General features: G+C 52.9%; 4 protein-coding genes across 4 annotated transcripts; 3 read left to right on the forward strand and 1 right to left on the reverse strand.

The window, feature by feature from the left end:
- Positions 1 to 327: 327 nt before the first annotated feature.
- STEHIDRAFT_74534 (kinesin-domain-containing protein) lies at positions 328 to 4,579 on the reverse strand. The gene is made up of 8 exons (XM_007300531.1): positions 4,128 to 4,579; positions 3,429 to 4,073; positions 2,731 to 3,368; positions 2,250 to 2,665; positions 1,734 to 2,186; positions 1,538 to 1,670; positions 1,330 to 1,481; positions 328 to 1,266 (listed from the first exon to the last, which is right to left on the reverse strand). Exons 1-8 carry the CDS (start codon positions 4,496 to 4,498, stop codon positions 526 to 528), a joined length of 3,549 nt encoding a protein of 1,182 aa, XP_007300593.1. The 5' UTR covers positions 4,499 to 4,579; the 3' UTR covers positions 328 to 525.
- Positions 4,580 to 4,922: 343 nt separating this feature from the next.
- Positions 4,923 to 5,492, forward strand: STEHIDRAFT_166314 (Elf1-domain-containing protein). The gene is made up of 3 exons (XM_007301031.1): positions 4,923 to 4,996; positions 5,057 to 5,182; positions 5,240 to 5,492. Exons 1-3 carry the CDS (start codon positions 4,936 to 4,938, stop codon positions 5,383 to 5,385), a joined length of 333 nt encoding a protein of 110 aa, XP_007301093.1. The 5' UTR covers positions 4,923 to 4,935; the 3' UTR covers positions 5,386 to 5,492.
- A 166-nt stretch (positions 5,493 to 5,658) lies between these two features.
- Positions 5,659 to 10,125, forward strand: STEHIDRAFT_92750 (kinesin heavy chain). The gene is made up of 17 exons (XM_007301032.1): positions 5,659 to 5,850; positions 5,928 to 6,119; positions 6,181 to 6,191; positions 6,258 to 6,331; positions 6,385 to 6,541; positions 6,637 to 6,780; positions 6,854 to 7,083; positions 7,140 to 7,790; positions 7,856 to 8,104; positions 8,166 to 8,430; positions 8,493 to 8,557; positions 8,618 to 8,767; positions 8,826 to 8,987; positions 9,055 to 9,195; positions 9,297 to 9,483; positions 9,552 to 9,702; positions 9,767 to 10,125. Exons 1-17 carry the CDS (start codon positions 5,822 to 5,824, stop codon positions 9,807 to 9,809), a joined length of 2,901 nt encoding a protein of 966 aa, XP_007301094.1. The 5' UTR covers positions 5,659 to 5,821; the 3' UTR covers positions 9,810 to 10,125.
- A 3,038-nt stretch (positions 10,126 to 13,163) lies between these two features.
- On the forward strand, positions 13,164 to 14,746 carry STEHIDRAFT_50957 (ARM repeat-containing protein; the record flags this gene model as incomplete). The annotated part of the gene is made up of 7 exons (XM_007300363.1): positions 13,164 to 13,277; positions 13,344 to 13,505; positions 13,565 to 13,684; positions 13,754 to 13,849; positions 13,917 to 14,123; positions 14,183 to 14,420; positions 14,481 to 14,746. The coding sequence occupies 7 exons, from the start codon at positions 13,164 to 13,166 to the stop codon at positions 14,744 to 14,746; spliced, it is 1,203 nt and encodes a 400-aa protein (XP_007300425.1).
- Between the last annotated feature and the right edge of the window lie 2,554 nt (positions 14,747 to 17,300).

The raw sequence follows: 17,300 nt of genomic DNA on the forward strand, positions 1-17,300 counted from the left end.
TTTTAGCGCGCTCGTTGTCGAAGCGGCGAGGTTCGGAGTTTCAACTTCGATCTTTCTTCCTTCTCTGTGGCTCCAGCAACTTTTCTGCCTCTGATCAGTGCTATCCATTCCCATCCCCAGCCCGAGTCTGAATTGGCTTCACTTATTGCACTATATAATAGAGGCGGAAGGGCGGGCTACAGCAGCCATCAGTACTAGTCGTGCTCGTTGTCGAGGCGGCTAGGTTCGCGCTTTCAACGCCGACAGTTTTTGCCTTTGCATGTTTTATGACCATCTGCTCGACTCATGATACCTTTGCGTATAAGTTACCAAAACGAGGGGATGGATAACATGGAGGTATATAGTACCGTGGGATCTACACGAAAAAGAGACTCAATACAATGGCAGTGACGAACGAGCCAATAAACAAGAAAGTACAATACATTCAAACAGCGTCAATGAAATATCCAGATATGTAGAAGGAAAACACGAAGGAAAGACTAAAACTACGGCAATCCGACAAACAGGCAGGTATCACATCACCGATCACCGTGCTCTTCTCGACCCCCGCGCGACATGATTACTGCCCGCCGTCGTCGGTAGGCCTATCTTCGACATCGTTCGTGTACGCATCTTTGTCGGTGCCGGTATCGAGGGTACGGGTGCGGGTGCGGGTGCAAGTGCAGGTGGGGGTGCGGGCGCGGGTGCCGGGACCTGAGTATGTGTCGATGTGGGCGCGAAAGCTTCAGAAGAATCCGATGTAGACGAAGACCCCAAAGAAGGATTAGACGAAGAGAATAATCGCTCGTCTTGCTCGACCTCTTCCTTCTGCGGCACGACGACTAGATCCTCTGGTGTCAAGTCCATCTTCGCCTTCGAAGTCCTCGAACTCGTACTTGACGACACCGAGCTGCCCAACCCTCTATACGACGCCGGGACCCTCGGCCTCGCCGTCTCATCTTCCTCATCTTCGGGCTCTACATCAGGTTCCGGAGATATCGGTAATGGTATATTTTTCAGGTCCTCGAGCGAAGGCATCCGTAGGCGCTCCAATTGCGAAGGAGCTCGAGGTCTATTCGATTTCCATTCGCGCAGGAGGTCGTCACGCGGTCTGGTAAGGTCCCACTCGGTGGCAAATTCGATCGTGCGTTTACGAGGCGTTGTACCCGTGGGTTGGTCGTCTCGAGCGCCTTGTTCGATGAGGGTGTGGGATATCTCGCGGAGGGTGGACAGGCGTTCCGTGCTGAAGTTGAAGTGATTCTCGATTGTTGACGATAATTTGGATGTCTGTAATGTGAATGATCTTTCAGCTTTGGGTGGAGGAGCATGAGACAGATAGAGTATACGAACCTCGCCGACAACACGGGTTGCGTTCGATTCGATGTTTCGGGAGGTGGAGGCAATGACGCGTTGCGTCTGTTTGGATCCCGACTGCATGTCGACACCCATAGCGTTTGTAGCCTCGATGCGAGCTCTCTTCGCGCGGCCATGGCGCTCCAGGGCTGGATATCGACGTAAGTCTTTGTAAACAAGACTCAAAATTGGCAGGGTGACTTACCATCCGCAGTTGTAACATTGAGTGCATGCGTGTGTTTCTGGATATCTTCAGAATATGTCGAAAGCGAAGTGGAGAAAGAGTTCTGAACGTTCGTCAGGCCGTCCTTGACAGTGGCGTTGACTGAGCTGAGCGACTGAGAACCACAAACAATCATAAGAATTGGATGCGTGTAGACAACACCTAAAAGCAAGCTTACCTTGAGTGCACCATCCCTCAGCCTCTTCCCCTCCCCTCCCTTCTTGCTCAACACAGGTGCCCATTCCTGCCCTCTCGTCACGATACCCTCCACTTTCTTCCCATGATCCTCCCCAAACTGCACCATTACTTCCTCTCCCCTCTCGTTACCTTCTGAAATATCCGTCACAGCCTCTCTCAAACTGCGATCCCTCTCGTTCACGAATTCACCGAGCAGGCCCGAGATGCGTTTGATGAGGTCATCCTTTGCGCGTTCCGATTTCACCTTCTCGGTCTCGAGGAGACTGACGAGATAGGCGTTCTGTTCTTGCAGGCGACGGATTTCTTCGTTAGATGCGGCTGAGGCAAGGAGTTGAGCTTCTTCGGCGGCTTTGCATTCAGTCTCGATGTGGTCCTGGGCTTCACGGATGATGCTCTCGATCAGCGAAGACATGCCCTTAAGCGCTTTCTCGACCTGAGATAGAGATACTTAGAACAACGAAGAACTATTAACAGTTACCAAACGGGAATATCTCACCAGCTGGCAGCCGTGCATACTTGTCTTCTCGACCTCGGCACAGAGCGACGCGTTTGACAACCTGAACTTTTCAGACCAGGTCGTAAAGCCAGTCCGAACGCTATCGTGCGCCTCTTTCACCGCAGATTGAACTACATTGATGGCTTCAGCTGAAATTTCGTCCTTGGCCTGAATGGTCTGTAGAGCCTCTTGCACGCGTTGCATCTGCTCTGCTACGCGCTCAGAGTAACTGGTCAGCGTCTCGAGCTCTTTGGTTTGGTATTGTTGGGTATCGGTCGAGACGCGGGTGGCGCTGTCGGTGGTGGACTTGACGAACTTGTCGAGCTCCGCAGTGAAAGCTTGGGTTTCGGCGGTCAGAAGCTTGCTCTGAGTGAAGACGGTCTTCGTATTTGAGTCGAAAACAGACGATTTTCGGCCTGAGCCCGACGGTCAACGATTAGTAACAAGGAATTTAAAGAGATAGACCGATGAAGCCACATACCCAACTTCGCGAAGAGGCCCTCGATGTCAATCCGTCCCTCCTCAGCGGCCCTCTTCAGACTGAGCGCCACGACATTCAAAGCAGTCTCAGAATCCTGGAACGCCGTCCTGACCACGATCTCCTCGTCCAACGCCCCCTTTGTATCTCTCAACTCTCCTTCTCTTACCCCCAACAACCCCTGGGTCTGCACTAACCGCCCCTTCGTGTTCCTTAAGTCCTCGTCCCTCTCGTTCAACAACTTCATACACTCTTCGAACTCCTCCCTCACTGCCCTCATCTGACTCCCGATAATCTCCACCTGCCTCTTCGCCTCCTCCATCTCCGTCCTCGCCAACTCCTGCTCCGCGCTCATCTGGTTCCAAGTCTCCTCCGCGAAGAATATGCCGTTCTTCTCGCGCGCGGCGAGGAGGTCGGCCTTGAGATGTTCGATTTCGGCGACGTATTCTTTGAGAAGGGAGTTTCGGCTGAGACGTTGATTGACTTCCGGACGGTTGCGGATGGACTTGGCACGCATGGCGTAGTCGAGGGTGGAAAGAGTCTCTTCCATGTTGGACCGAGCGGGAGAGATGGTGGCGATGATGCAAGTCTTCGTGCGGCCTCCGAGCGAGTCTTGGAGAAGACGGGTGAGTTTCGATTCACTATATCAAACCAACAAGCAGTTAGCCACCATTTTTGGAACGGAAACACGGTAGTATTACCGATATGGAATGTGAGAGCCTCGTTCAACAAGAGCGTTGATCACTCGACCAAGGGTCAACAAACTTTGATTGATCATTCCAGCCTCGCGCGCGCGCTTGTTCTCCGCACCAGACCTCCCGATGTTCTCCGAACCAGCCAGATCAACGAGGTTCATCTTCCCCACCCTCAACAGATCCTCACCCATGCTCGATGTCTCCTTCGTATGTATGGTGATAGAAAAAACGGAATGTGAACGACTGGAGTGGTCGTTGAATTTGGTGGCGGCGATCTGGCGACGGTGACTACCCTTGACGAGCAGCGCCAACGCATCCTGGGCATCCTTGACAGCAGTCTCCTCCAGACCCTGAATAAATACGCCCTTCTTAGCTGCGTCGTCAAAAATCTTGAGTCCTCCCGCGGGAGGATTGGTATCTCTGGTGCCCATTCCCATCGGCTGTATGGACCCTGCGGGTACGGAAAATTCTGAGGCGAGGAGGTCCCGAAGCTCTTCGTTGTAAAGTTCGACGTAGGAGATCTTGACGCTGTAGTCTGCATTGGAGTCTTCAAGTTGGTGAAAGAGACGGAAGAGAACGCGAGGGATCATTCCTGCTTGGGCATTGGGATTGCCCATCGGAGTCGTGCCGAGGTCTCCCTGCATGGTATATCTACAGGAACCGATTATCAGGACGCAAACATACATGAGGCGACGAAATACGTACGTTTTACCAGTGCCAGTTTGACCATACGCAAACAGTGTGCAATTGTAGCCCAGTAGTACCTCTTCTAACATAGGGCTCACGACCTCTTGATAAATCATGGCCTGATCGGCCTCAGGGCCAAACACGGCATCAAATGGATAGGTTCTTGTAGGCGGTAGAGTAACGACACCGAGTCCAGTAGAAGGTGAGGCCGTTTCAATCGTCACAGATTGACTCCGAGCGCCAGACGTTGTAACGATGATAGGTGAATTCTCCTGCACCTCGCGGTCCGACCGTCGTCTACAACGCATAACGACCTGGATGTGAGATTCCGAATCGTCTCGATGTTGTGATTGAGCGAGTTGTGATCTGGACTGAGAGCCCTGCGCCATTGTGGGGGGTAATATGGATGATGTTGAGTCAAAAGCATCTTCTGATGGAGTACTGAGGCCTGAACGAGTGCTGGGCGGTTTCGCGATGATAGAGCGTGGCCTTGAGGCGTGCGAGGTTGTTCCCGATGGTGGACCCATCGACTGCGACGTCAGGGGGCGGCTACGAGGGACACCCGGTCGTCGGGTCGCCATGTTGTTATCGCTGAGAAATAGGACGAGTAATTAGCGCTAGGTAGGGGCGGGACTGGGGCGGGCGACGGCGACGGGCGAGAGGAAGAAACGTGAAGACACAGGGAATGGCCTAATCGGGCGAATAACTCGTTCAACCTCGCTACGCGGTCGCCACGTGACGGCGTTTCAGCCACGCGAGCCGTTGTGGCGCTCTCAGGTATAGGCCTCCTCACGCTCACGTACCTCCATCACGCTCGGCGTCGACGATGGGCAAACGGAAGAAGTCCTCTCGCAAGCCAACTGGCCCAAAGAAGAAGACCCCGCTTGGTATATCTTTGTTTAGATACTGTCTACGTATTTGTCTAACGTATCACGGCACCTATGCAGACACCACCTTCACCTGTCTCTTCTGCCACCATGACAACTCTGTAACAGTCAAACTAGACAGAAAAGAGGGTATTGCGCAGCTCGTGTGCCGCGTGTGCGACCAGAGGTACCAAAGTAAAGTCAATCGTGAGTGATCCTTCGCTTTCGCCACATTGCTCTCGAGCTCACACTTGTACCCACAAGACCTCACGGAACCGATAGACATCTACTCCGAATGGATAGATGCTGCAGACGCAGCGGATAAAGAGCAGACTACTCCTCGCCGTCCCGTAGCATCCTCCAGTAGACCAAGACCTGCACCTCCGTCGATAGGCAGCGATGATGATTGATTGGTACCTTGGACCACCATTCTCCAGTTTTCGTTGTTTTTACCTTTATCAAATTTCATTTCCATCGTCTCACATCGCATTGCATGTATTTCCTACGTATGATCAGCCTGATAATGCTATTTCGCACATATCGTAAACGCTTTCCGAGCATATAGAGCCTCGCCACTTCGGCTGAGGGTGTATGCTGAGCAAAACAAAGGCAAACAAGGTCCACCACACGCCTTCACGACAGACAGGCTTCGTGCCGTTTCTGCATTGTCCTCACCAGCAACGGTTGGTCCTTCTTCGGACTCTCCAGGACACGACCACATCACCATCGACCTTTTAGATCTCTTTCACCTCGGCTTGCCGCATCTCTTCTTTCTCTGCGTCTTTCATCGATACACTCACCGTCCCGCTAGGCCACAGCGCCTCTCGATAGACCTTACGCGTGACGATGGCTTCCAACATCAAGGTCATCTGTCGGTTAGTATACTGTCTTAAACGGACATCGCGTGCCCGGATCCGTCAGGGACTAACGGACACTCATTGGCGTGCTGTAGATTTCGACCTCCTAATTCCATCGAACAAAGAGAAGGCTCTGAGATCGTAGTGGCCTTCGATGAGAACCTGCAGACCGTCCAACTGCGCTCGGCGCAATTAGGCTCAGGACCAGAGAGGGATGGTTTCACATTCGACAGGGTGTTCCCTATGGGGACGAAGCAGGAGGAAGTCTTCAACTACGGTGTCAAAGAGTACGTTTTATATTGCGCGGTCGAACGTCTACTGCTACTAATTCGCGCCACGGCTTCATAGTATTGTGGCAGGTTAGCACATCTTCTGTAATTTACCCGACTGGATGCCTCTTCTATCCTGCTGACAATGGTGTGCAGATGTATTGGATGGTTACAATGGAACGGTGTTCGCGTACGGTCAGACTGGTAGTGGAAAGACATTCACGATGATGGTGCGTTTATCGACCCATCATCTGTCCTTTTTCGATATTCAAGATGCATTTAGGGTGCCGACATCGACTCGCCCGAGCTGGCAGGTATTATACCACGTATAACGGAACAGATTTTCCAGTCTATCGTCGAATCGGACGCGCATCTAGAATATTTCGTGAAGGTTTCGTACATGGAGATCTATCTAGAACGCATCAGGGATCTGCTTCAACGTGCGTATATCGCCCCATCTGTCCACATATAACACTATGTTTGGTCTAACGGATATCGATGGCTGACGCGTCGCGTGGCGGTCTGACGTCTCTAGCGCAGAACGATAATTTGCAAGTGCATGAAGAGAAGTCGAAAGGTGTATACGTGAAAAATTTGTCGGATTACTATGTCAGCAGTGCGCAAGAGGTGTATGAGATCATGAGGCAAGGAGGCGCTGCTCGAGTGGTCACATCAACCAGTGGGTGATTTTCTCTGTGATCCCTCTCATCCGCGTCCTCTATCGTCGTGATGTTTACGCATTGTATACGCAGACATGAATGCCGAATCTTCACGGTCGCATTCCATCTTCCTCATAACTATCAGTCAACGGAACACAGAGACAGGGGCACAGAAAACGGGTAACCTTTATCTCGTGGATTTGGCTGGTTCGGAGAAGGTAGGCAAGACTGGTGCTTCCGGTCAAACCCTGGAGGAGGCAAAGAAGATCAACAAGTCTCTCTCTGCCCTCGGTATGGTCATCAATGCATTGACGGACAACAAAGTACGCCTGTCTCTAGTAACCCGTCCTCAACCCGACTAACATATTTCACTTGCTAGATCAAACACATTCCTTACCGAGATTCGAAACTTACGCGTATCCTCCAAGAGTCTCTGGGTGGTAACTCCCGAACAACCCTCATCATCAATTGTTCTCCTGCCTCCTACAACGAAGCCGAAACCCTCGGTACCCTCCGATTCGGTATCCGTGCCAAATCCATCAAGAACACCGCACGCGTCAACGCCGAACTCTCCCCCGCCGAACTCAAATCACTCCTCCAGAAGGCGAAAGTCGCGAACGAATCCTACTCGAAGACCCTCGCCGCCCTCGAGGCCGAGCTCGCCATCTGGCGGTCGGGAGGCCACGTCGATCCCGCGGACTACGCCAGCGCGGAGAAGGCGCAAAGTGGTGCCGCACCACCGAAGAAGACTCCCGCTTCGCCTACGCCATCGACGCCTGCTGCTAGCAGTAGGAGCATGACCCCTGTCAACCCGGTCGTGGAGGGTCTTAAGGAGTTGGACAGCAGGCCGCAGACGCCTACGGTTGTTGGGCTGGATAAGGATGAGAGGGAGGAGTTCTTGAAGAGGGAGAACGAGTTGAGCGACCAGTTGGGTGAAAGGGAGAGGGCGTTGGAGGCTGCCGAGAAGTTGGTGAAGGAGTTGAAGGAGGAGCTTGCGTTCTTGAAAGAGCAGGATGCTGCGTCTTCTAAGGTGCGTTACATTCTTCTCGAGGGTCGTATATTCGGATTGCTGATGTGGATGGCACCCATTTGTAGGAGAACAAAGCGATGTCGGCTAAACTCAACGAGCTTCGCCTGCAACTCGAGAGGCTCGACTATGACAACAAGGAGAGCGTGATCACCATCGACATCCTCAAGGAGCAGAACGCTGATGCGAAGAGCGAGCTTGATGAGTTGAAGAAGACTATCGCCGAGCTCAGGTCTTCTCAGAAGGACATGTCTACTGAAGACAAGGAGAAGCGCAAGCAGGAGAAGATGGCCCTCATGATGGCCCAGTTCGATGCTGTGAGTCTTGTTTCGATGTTTAGCCTCTGTACGCATCTCAAACGTTTGTCCGTTTCTCTAGCAAGGCACGTTTTCCGAGAAGGATGAGCAGCTGCGACAAATCCTCGCGAAGCTTGACACCATTGACTCTGAGACTGGTGTTTCGACTCTGACCGTCGAGGACATTACCCAAGTCAGGAGACAGCTGGCGGAGGGACAATCGCTCATTCGTGAGACTGTTGACCGTCTGAGGCAGAAGCAAGAGGAGGGCGATATGACGACGAGGAGGAAGGATGAGCTGGAGAGTCGGTTAGCTTCTCTGGAGGCTGAGTATGAGGAGCTCCTCGGTAAGCGCTCATGATCCTGGAGTGATGCGCCCCTTGGGTACTGATAAGATCCCCATCGACAGAGAAAACTATTCACGACGAGGAGACGAGCAATGTCGACATCGGAGAGACTATGGCTGAGCTTAAGGTATGCCGTCATTCCGTCTTTGTTGTGGCACGAATCCCTCAACCAAGTCGTTATCTACAGAACAAGCTCGAAGCTCAGTATGCCGCGAAGCGTGATGCCCACGTTGGCGAGGTCGCAGATCTTAAGCAACAGATTGAGATGAAGAGCAACGAGATTCGTAGCCTGAATGCATCGATTGACAGTCTCAAGGGCGTGAACGAGGAACTTAAGGTTCGTGCTTCTCAGCAATTTTTTTGTCACACGCCTCTCGCTCACCTGAACTTTTCAGCGTGCGTTTGCCGTCACTTCTGCCGGCATCGAGGGCGGGAAGAACCTCGCCGAGAGTGCTCAAGATCTCGAGCGAACTCGCAAGGCTATCAACGTTCAGCTCGCGGAGTTCGATGGTGTGAAGAAGTCTCTCATGCGTGATCTCCAGAACCGTTGCGAGAAGGTCAGTATCACACATCCCTTCGGTTATTTGATAAGTTTCTTACCATATTTGTTCATGATGTGCATAGGTTGTCGAGCTCGAGATCCAGCTCGACGAGATTAAGGAGCAGTACAACAACGTCATCCGTAACAGCAACTCCAAGGCGCAGCAGAAGAAGATGGCCTTCTTGGAGCGCAACCTCGAGCAGCTCACCCTCGTGCAGAAACAGGTTCGTCCGCCTTCCTCCTGCCTCCCTTTTATCCTCGATCGGTCTCACTCCGTCGTAACGACATTTAATTGACGCTTTGATTTGTTGCAATTGTCTCGCAGCTCGTGGATCAGAACTCGGCATTGAAGAAAGAGGCCGGCATCGCCGAGCGCAAGTTGCTCGCTCGCAATGAGCGGATACAGAACCTCGAGGCGCTCTTGCAAGACGCGGATCGTCGACTTGCCATCCAGAACCAGAAGTTCGAGGCGCAATTGACGGCCGTCAAGGACAGGTTGGATCAGGCTCGGGGTAAGCTCTCCATTCGCGTGGTCTGTGTTGGTTTTCTGCGTCCTGATGGGCATTTCGTATCTTCACAGCTCAAAAAGCTGCCGCCACATCGTCTCTCAGCTTCGGTCGCATTGCGAAGCCACTGCGGGGAGGTGGAGGTGCGCCCACTGCCGGGGGTCCTACGCCTATCTCTGGTGGCCAGTCGGGGAACCCACTTTCGAGGCTACAGAACGAAGAAGGGTAAGTCTCCGCCTGTTCATCTCCGTTACTTCTTATCCTTATGATCGTTCTCTTGTGGTTTCAGCTCTGGCAAGCGGGCATCTTGGTTCTTCAATTCACGATCATGAGCGGTCGCTCTTGCCCATGTCTGAAGATGTGTCCTGCCCTCGTCGTTCGCTTTGAGTTCTGCCTGCTACATTGACATCGCTGGTCCTCACCATCCAAGTTACCCATTGCTGGTTGTACGCTGTTATACTACATCTACCCACGGCCAGGATTCCTACTCTCGTTACAGCTCCATCCCATCTTCCTTTCCATTCCCCGCTGGATTCATATAATTAATTTGCCTCTACATACCCCATCGCCACCTCGTGATCTCTTTTCTCCTTTTGGTTGGATTGATATACGGTAGGGCCGGAGGTCGGTATCCTTTGCCAGGAGCAGCCTGGGCCGCCTGTTCAAGTAGTGCCCTGAGGGGGTCACTCTCAGGCTGAAGAGTTCGTGCTGAATTTGAGTGAAACGGTGACGCCGACGGCCCAGACAAAGATGATTTCCTTCATAGTGGTTTGTACCTGCCAGGTGAAACTTTCATCTGAATCTGTATAGCCAGCAAAGTTCCAGCGAGAAGTCGATGGGTAAGAGCCCCGGTGTCCTCTTCCGAAGTTAGAATGGTATCTCGTGCATGAAGTTGTGGCCTCATGAGCGGCAGTGAGCCATGGAGCCGTCTGATCCCCGTCTTCCTGAACGAGAAGAAGGTGGTACTTACGCGGGGTTTCGAGAGGAGCAGGGACGAGTACGGAAGAAGCGATTCGAAATTGATTGAGTAACGCGGCGCGGGGGTTGGCGGATGAAAAAAGGCTCCGCTGGGGGAGGCCGAGACCCGAAGGTTGGCGAGAATAAGGACAGATCGGGAGATCGACCCTCCGTCCACGAGGGCGCTTCCGCCACCGTGAGCATCAAAAGTGTATCAAAGACGCTTTCTGATACAGCGGTGGTTCCAAAGAAGCTGCTCACGGGCCCACGCGGACGGCGATCTTTGTTGAACTGGAGAAAACCGGGAGGACTTTGGAGCGTGAGGCGAAGCGAGTAAAGAATTGGGGAGCAAGAAGGACCAGGAGAATGCAGCCTGAACCCGGGCGAGACGGAAAGGCGGGAGGGTGTCTGAGGAAAATGAGGAAGTTCTCGAAGCGGGATGATTGGCTTCTTTTAGGTTGGGAAGCCAGACACGGAGACTTGGGCGGGGCGGTGAACCATCGAGGCTGTGCGCTCTTACGACGCGAAGCTTCCGTCAACGGGCGCTTTCGACGTACGTTTGCGGAGGCAAATTTCGGCCTACCCGCCATATTGTCCATCAATTTCCCCTCAATTTCCATTCTCTTCCTCGGTCTTCCTGACGCGTTCCCTTTACGCGTTCGCATCGTGGTTGGCTTTATTGCCGGTCCTCCTGCTCCTCCCCCCGTCACTCATTGTCTCTAGTCCCTTTTGTTCCTTTTGTGCACAGTCTCTTTTCAACTATTCGTACACTCCTCCTACTGCTCCAACAGTACGTCTCTCTTTCTCCTTTTTACGCATATTTACGGCCTATTGTCGTCATCGCATCACTGCAAAGGCTACCGCCTTTCAAGAAGTCAATGCACGAGTTAAACACGACCTTTCTTGCCAGCCTAATTTCATAAACAAAAGCCCGTAAACTGCTTTTAATTTTCGAAACTTCTTCTCGCTGTGAGTGCGTAATTCACCCCCATCTCCAATCTTGTATCTGAACTGCACTCGCACTTCTTCTATGACAGTCCTTGCCATGGCCGCCAGTAGTGACCCTACCTCTCGCAAACCTTCTGGCTCGTCCTCTCGTTCTGGCGGTCACTCCCCCTCCGGTTCACCAGGCGATGTTCGTTTCTCGAAACCTTCTGATCTGCGCCTATGTCGGTCTGACGACCCGTCGTGCTATTCTTTTTAGATTCAAGGCCAACGCAAGCACACAGGAAACAACATGCTAGGAGTCGGAATGGGTACGCCTAGAGGATTGAACAATGGCTGGCAGGTGCGTCCCTTTGTCCGACAGTCTCTTTCCGTCCGGTCTCTTAATTACTTTCGTTATGCAGAGCTGGGGGACGAACACTCCATACAAGCGCGGTGCTTCCATCTCCTCCGCTGCGGGTGTACTAGAACTTTCGAGTGTGCAAGGAGACGGTAACCACAGTTGGGCTTCGGCGCGTTCGGCGAGTGGGACTTGGGAGGACGCGAACGGTAGCCCTCAAAAGGCTGAGTACGGACAGCTCGTGAGTCCACTTTTTCTGCGTCCCAGTCGGATTTCTTCATAATTTTTCGTTACGCTACAGAGAACACCGCATAGTGCTGGCTTCCCGAATACTCGCGTGGTACGTTCGACTTCGCGCGTGAATTCGTCATAGTTCTTGGTAAGGTAACATTTACATAATTTGCAGGACGACCGATCGCCCGGTTTAGCGAAGCCCAGTCATTTCTCTCCGCAACGTTTTGACAACGGTGTAAATAAAGACTCTGCCGTTCCTCGCTATGCCTCTGCGGCCTCTCCCCCCTTCGGCTCGTCATCTCCCTACTCCGGCCAGCAAGCCCCGCAGAACTCCACCGTGGCTTACGATCCCATGCAGACCTCGACCATCGTCGAGAATGAGCTTACCCTCGGCCTACGTGGCATGGCCGTCGAGGACGACTATGGGGCTGCTCAGCAGGGCGGTGCGTACCGTCAACAGACCTCTGGGAACCAGCCTTCCTCCGCTGGCGGGCATGGCCATCCGTCACTACCACCTATCCGCGCGCCGGTTCACATACAGCAGTCGCGGGGCCCATACAGCGCGTACGGACAGGCTGATTATGCCCAGTACTACACGGGGCAACCCATAGGTCAGTACCCTTACGTGAATTGTGTGTACACTTGCCCATGCTGACCGCGCTATCGTAGACCCTTCCGTTTATGCCTCGTCGTCGGTGAGCACCGGTACATCCCCAGCGAGTGTATACAATTCCGTAAGCCTCCCCTCTTTTCGCATGATCGTCGGGCTTGGCTTCTGATGCTAACACGTCTTCTATATTACTATAGCCTGCGATGTACTTCGACTACTCTGGTTCAGGGAGAGCCCCTGTATATTATCCCGCCCAACCTATGGTATATCATCGCGCTCCCGCTATGCCATCGCCCATGCTGACCCCGCAGCTTCCCGCCGCCGTGCCCGCAACGCTGGCGGACAAGAAGCGCGAGATGCAGGTATATAATTAAACTTTCGCTTGTGTGATCCGCCGGTCCACTCACGCGTATCTTAAATGCGTAGTACAATGTTCAGCAACACCAGCAACTGTCGTCGCAAGGGCTTGTCTACCCAGGACTCCGGTCCTCGCCCTCGCCACATCAGTCGTATGCCCCTGCTATCGACTACGCGTCTCAGATGCCTTTAATGCTCCCTGGGGCTACGATGTATGGGGGTGTCAATGCTCAAGCGATGCACATGTACCATCAAGGCGTTAACCCCGGCCGTCGTAAGGAACACGGTGGCGTCGCGTTGCGGAGTCCTTTGTTGGATGAGTTCCGCGCGAATAAGGCTCGCAAGTGGGAACTCAGGGTGAGCAGCGTCGGTCTACATATGATGCGCCTTCCAGCGCTGATCCTCGGCCGCCGCCCTAAATAGGACATTCAAGGCCACGTTGTCGAGTTTAGCGGTGACCAGCACGGTTCTCGTTTTATTCAGCAGAAACTGGAGTCGGCCTCTAGCGAGGAGAAGCAATTTGTGTTTGATGAGATCGTTCCGTCCAACGCACTAGCGTTGATTCAAGATGTTTTCGGCAACTATGTAAGCCGCGTTTCTCTTGTACTTACTCCTCTGCATTGCTAATATGATGAGATACACAGGTTATTCAAAAGCTATTCGAACATGGCACCCAGGTGCAAAAAACTGTATTGGCTACATCTATGGAGACCCACATCCTCTCTCTGTCTCTGCAAATGTATGGTTGTCGTGTTGTACAGAAGGTATGTTGTCCAGTTCATGCCAGAAGCCACGAGCCTCCGTCTTGAACGAGATTCTTCTTCGTGACTTAGGCCGTAGAGTATATACTGCCCGAGCAGCAAAGTATATTTGTCAAGGAACTCGAGCCCCATGTTCTCCGATGCGTCAAGGATGCCAACGGCAACCATGTAAGTTCATCTACTTGACACTGCCTCATGCCCGTGTTGATTTGCTTCCGTTGTTCCGTTGTGATAGGTTATTCAGAAGTTAATCGAGCGCGTCGCTCCGGAACGCCTCGGCTTCGTCCCTTCTTTCCAAGGCCACGTATGGGAACTGTCTACCCATCCGTACGGGTGCCGCGTCCTGCAACGATGCTTCGAACACCTTGCGGAGGATCAGACTCGCCCATTGCTTGAAGAGCTTCACAAGCACACGCGGAATCTGATGCAGGACCAGTTCGGGGTGAGTTTAAGATGTTGTTACCGCACTATCTCCGCCTAATCTTTGTCTATCGTCTACAGAACTACGTTATCCAGTATGTTCTCGAGCATGGCAAGCCGCAGGACAGGAACTTGATCATCAACCAGCTTCGGGGCCAGATGATGGCGATGTCCCGTCACAAGTTCGCCTCCAACGTGTGCGAGAAGGCCCTCGTCACCGCGGACTCGGCCAGTCGGCGACAGCTTATTGACGAGATCATGGTTCCCCGCCACGACGGTGCCAGTCCTATCATCACCATGATGAAGGACCAGTACGCTAGTAAGCTCTTCCTTTTTTTAAGAAAACACCGCATTCTGTGCTCATACAAGGCTTCTGCAGACTACGTCCTTCAGCGTGCCATGGTCGTCGCAGAGGGTGACCAACGCGATGAGCTCTTGAGCAAGGTCAGGCCTCAATTGAACAGCATGCGCCGGTATTCGACCGCATACAGCAAGCATCTCACTTCCAGTACGTCTTATATTAGCCCCCTTCATGGGTGGGAAATGTTGCTGATTTTCCTTCCAGTCGAGCGCCTGCTGGAGAAGTGCACCGTTAAAGCTGGCGGCGAGGCTCCTCGCGCTTCAGAAGGTACCGAGGCTGCCTAATTTTTCTTCTTGTTTTCGCTCTGTCTCGTCGATGGCTTCTTCCAATTCTTGCCGCTCCTCGTTTTCCGTTTGTTCGGCTTACTTCTCGCAATGCTACACTACTGCACTTTCGTTTAGCATCTCACTCGCAATCTTGCTCTGCAACATCTCATCACTCTTCATAATACGCTCCCCTTCCTTGTCGGATATCAACCTGCATACATACGAACGCTGGACAATTTCTCCTTCGTTCCTGGCTTCTTGGATATTTCTCCACTCACGTTTGCTCGCTTGCTATCATACTTGGAATCCGTTTAGTACACCCTGTTTGTCTCGCACATCGTTCATTGCCCGCATCGTCTCAACCGTACCGTATACCTTATTGCTGGTCGCACATCGCATTGACATCCACTCATCCCATCTATAATATACTAGCATCCAGTTTTACTGCTCTCCATAATGATATGAGTGAACGCCTCGAGGCGTAGATCTGAGAGGTTGAACAACTTCCGAGTCGAGGAGTTCTGCTTCACGCGGCCGGAGGGCTGATGTGGAGGGTATGACGTGAAGAGTGGAACCAGATTGGATATACGTGTCACGCAAACTACGACAAACAATCGTCAAAGTCGGCGGGCGCGTTCTACGAGCGCGTACAGAGCACTCCCGGGCCCTGCCTCTTCACTCTTTCGTCGTCTTCTATCTCTTATTGAAGGTCGACGCACCCATTGACGGGTTCAGAATGTCTGGCGTCGAAGCTGCTGCCTCGCTTTTCGGTTCGGACGACCCCGCCTCAGACCCATTCGGGTCACTCGGAGGAGGAAACAACGAAGTCGCTGGAGAGAGCGCCCCCCAGCAGCAACATGGCTCGGTATCTCAACAGCAGGAGCAGGCACCTGGTGCGGCAGATTTGTTCTCGGGGGGCGACTCGAGTTATCCAGAATTTGGTGCCGTAGGAGGCCACAGTGGCCAACAGGATTATTCGTCATGGCCTACTGCAACGCAGGAGGTTAATGGATACGATCCTCAGGATTATTACCAAGCTCCCGCGACGACAAACTCTGGATACGTCGATGCCCAGGCGTCGCAGGTCGGTTATGGTGCGTTTGTTCTTCGTCTCATGGGAATGAAGCCGACTGGTTATTCCAGGAGCACAACCCCAAGCGGAATACTACCAACCACCTCCAACTGTCAACAATGTTTACGCCCCTTCAATGTACTCACAGACGACCTCCAATTCTGCGTATGGTTACGCTGGGACCAGCGGCTACACGAATGGTACTTCGGCACCATCCCAACACAACGAACCCACGTCTACGTATGATCCCTACAAACCGACTACAACTCAAAATGTCCTCCCTGTTGTCCCCTCTACGCCTTCATACACTCTGGCATCGTATCAACCGTCATTTTATACTCCTTCAAACTCGTACGCACCAGCGGCACCGTCGTCGTCTTACGCACCGGCACCTGCAACATCGTATGCGCCCGCTACTACATATGCTCCGGCTACGTCACACGGAAATGCCTCCTCGGTTCCCTCACGGACAAATGCGCTTTCACCCACGTATGCGCAATATGCTTTGAATGGATACGCCACCCAGCCAGTAGCTCCGCCCTCTCCCAAAGCCGCAGAGGTCTACCGTCCAAAGACGTTGAACGCCTATGATCCTCCCATTCCGCCACCGAAGGTCAACAAGCGGAGCTCCAGTTCATACCGCTCCGGGTCGCCTGCTGTGGGTCAGCAGACATACCCGGCAGTGTACCAGTCGAATGGACCAACTTCAGTCCCTCCTCCACCTCCTAGAACCAACTCGGCCATGAGCCACACGTCTACTGGATTCCACACGAATGGCTTGACTCCACACGTACCGAATGGAGCTCCTCCAACCCCTTACGGACATGTTCAGACTCTCCCTCCAGCCTCCGTGTCGTCGAGCAAAATAAATCTCCCTCCCCCTCCACCACGAGGACGCTCCCCGAGTACTAATGTCCACGCCTACTCATCCATGAAGGCCCACGAAATTCCAAATTCTCCTGAGCAACCTCATCTAGCTCCTCCGCCAAATTCCACGTCTTCATATGCTCCTCAGGCATATTCACAAACTACTCACGTAGCACCTTCGGCTCCTCCAGTGTCGTCTCACGCTCAAGATTCCTTCGGGTCCCAAGACTTCGACTCTACTTCGTTCTTCAACAACTATGAAGCTAAGACCGTCTCTTCATCGACGTCATGGGCAGCAAGTGAGGAGGGTGAGGAGCCTACTGGCCAGTCGCAGTCTACGGAATATGGCCACAGTCCCTACCCTGATGTTGTTTCTGAGGAGTCAGCCACGGAGCTCGGTGCTTCGGACGATATTTATGATCCGGAAAGTTCCTACGACCCCGAGGGCGCCCTGCAGATGGACGAACAGCACTCCCTCACGCAAACCATAGAGACGAATCCCGAAGTTCAGGTCACTTCTGCGACTCCTTCGATCAACAACTTTCACGACAATATCGTCTCTAGTTCACCTCCGTCTTCCTACAACGTACCGTCGTCATCGTCGTCGTACAGCTATGACCCTTACAAACCGGA

Source organism: Stereum hirsutum, assembly GCF_000264905.1.
Source record: "Stereum hirsutum FP-91666 SS1 unplaced genomic scaffold STEHIscaffold_3, whole genome shotgun sequence".
Classification (NCBI taxonomy): Eukaryota; Fungi; Basidiomycota; class Agaricomycetes; order Russulales; family Stereaceae; genus Stereum; species Stereum hirsutum.

Coding starts and splice junctions, on each gene's coding strand:
- STEHIDRAFT_74534 (XM_007300531.1), bottom strand. CDS start 4,498: ATGGCGCAGGGCTCTCAGTCCAGATCACAACTCGCTCAATCACAACAT. Junction 2,187..2,249: donor GTATGCACGGCTGCCAGCTG/GTGAGATATTCC, acceptor TCTCTATCTCAG/GTCGAGAAAGCGCTTAAGGG. Junction 1,482..1,537: donor CAATGTTACAACTGCGGATG/GTAAGTCACCCT, acceptor GTCGATATCCAG/CCCTGGAGCGCCATGGCCGC.
- STEHIDRAFT_166314 (XM_007301031.1), top strand. CDS start 4,936: ATGGGCAAACGGAAGAAGTCCTCTCGCAAGCCAACTGGCCCAAAGAAG. Junction 4,997..5,056: donor AAAGAAGAAGACCCCGCTTG/GTATATCTTTGT, acceptor GCACCTATGCAG/ACACCACCTTCACCTGTCTC. Junction 5,183..5,239: donor GTACCAAAGTAAAGTCAATC/GTGAGTGATCCT, acceptor TGTACCCACAAG/ACCTCACGGAACCGATAGAC.
- STEHIDRAFT_92750 (XM_007301032.1), top strand. CDS start 5,822: ATGGCTTCCAACATCAAGGTCATCTGTCG. Junction 8,988..9,054: donor TCCAGAACCGTTGCGAGAAG/GTCAGTATCACA, acceptor TGATGTGCATAG/GTTGTCGAGCTCGAGATCCA. Junction 9,703..9,766: donor AGGCTACAGAACGAAGAAGG/GTAAGTCTCCGC, acceptor TTGTGGTTTCAG/CTCTGGCAAGCGGGCATCTT.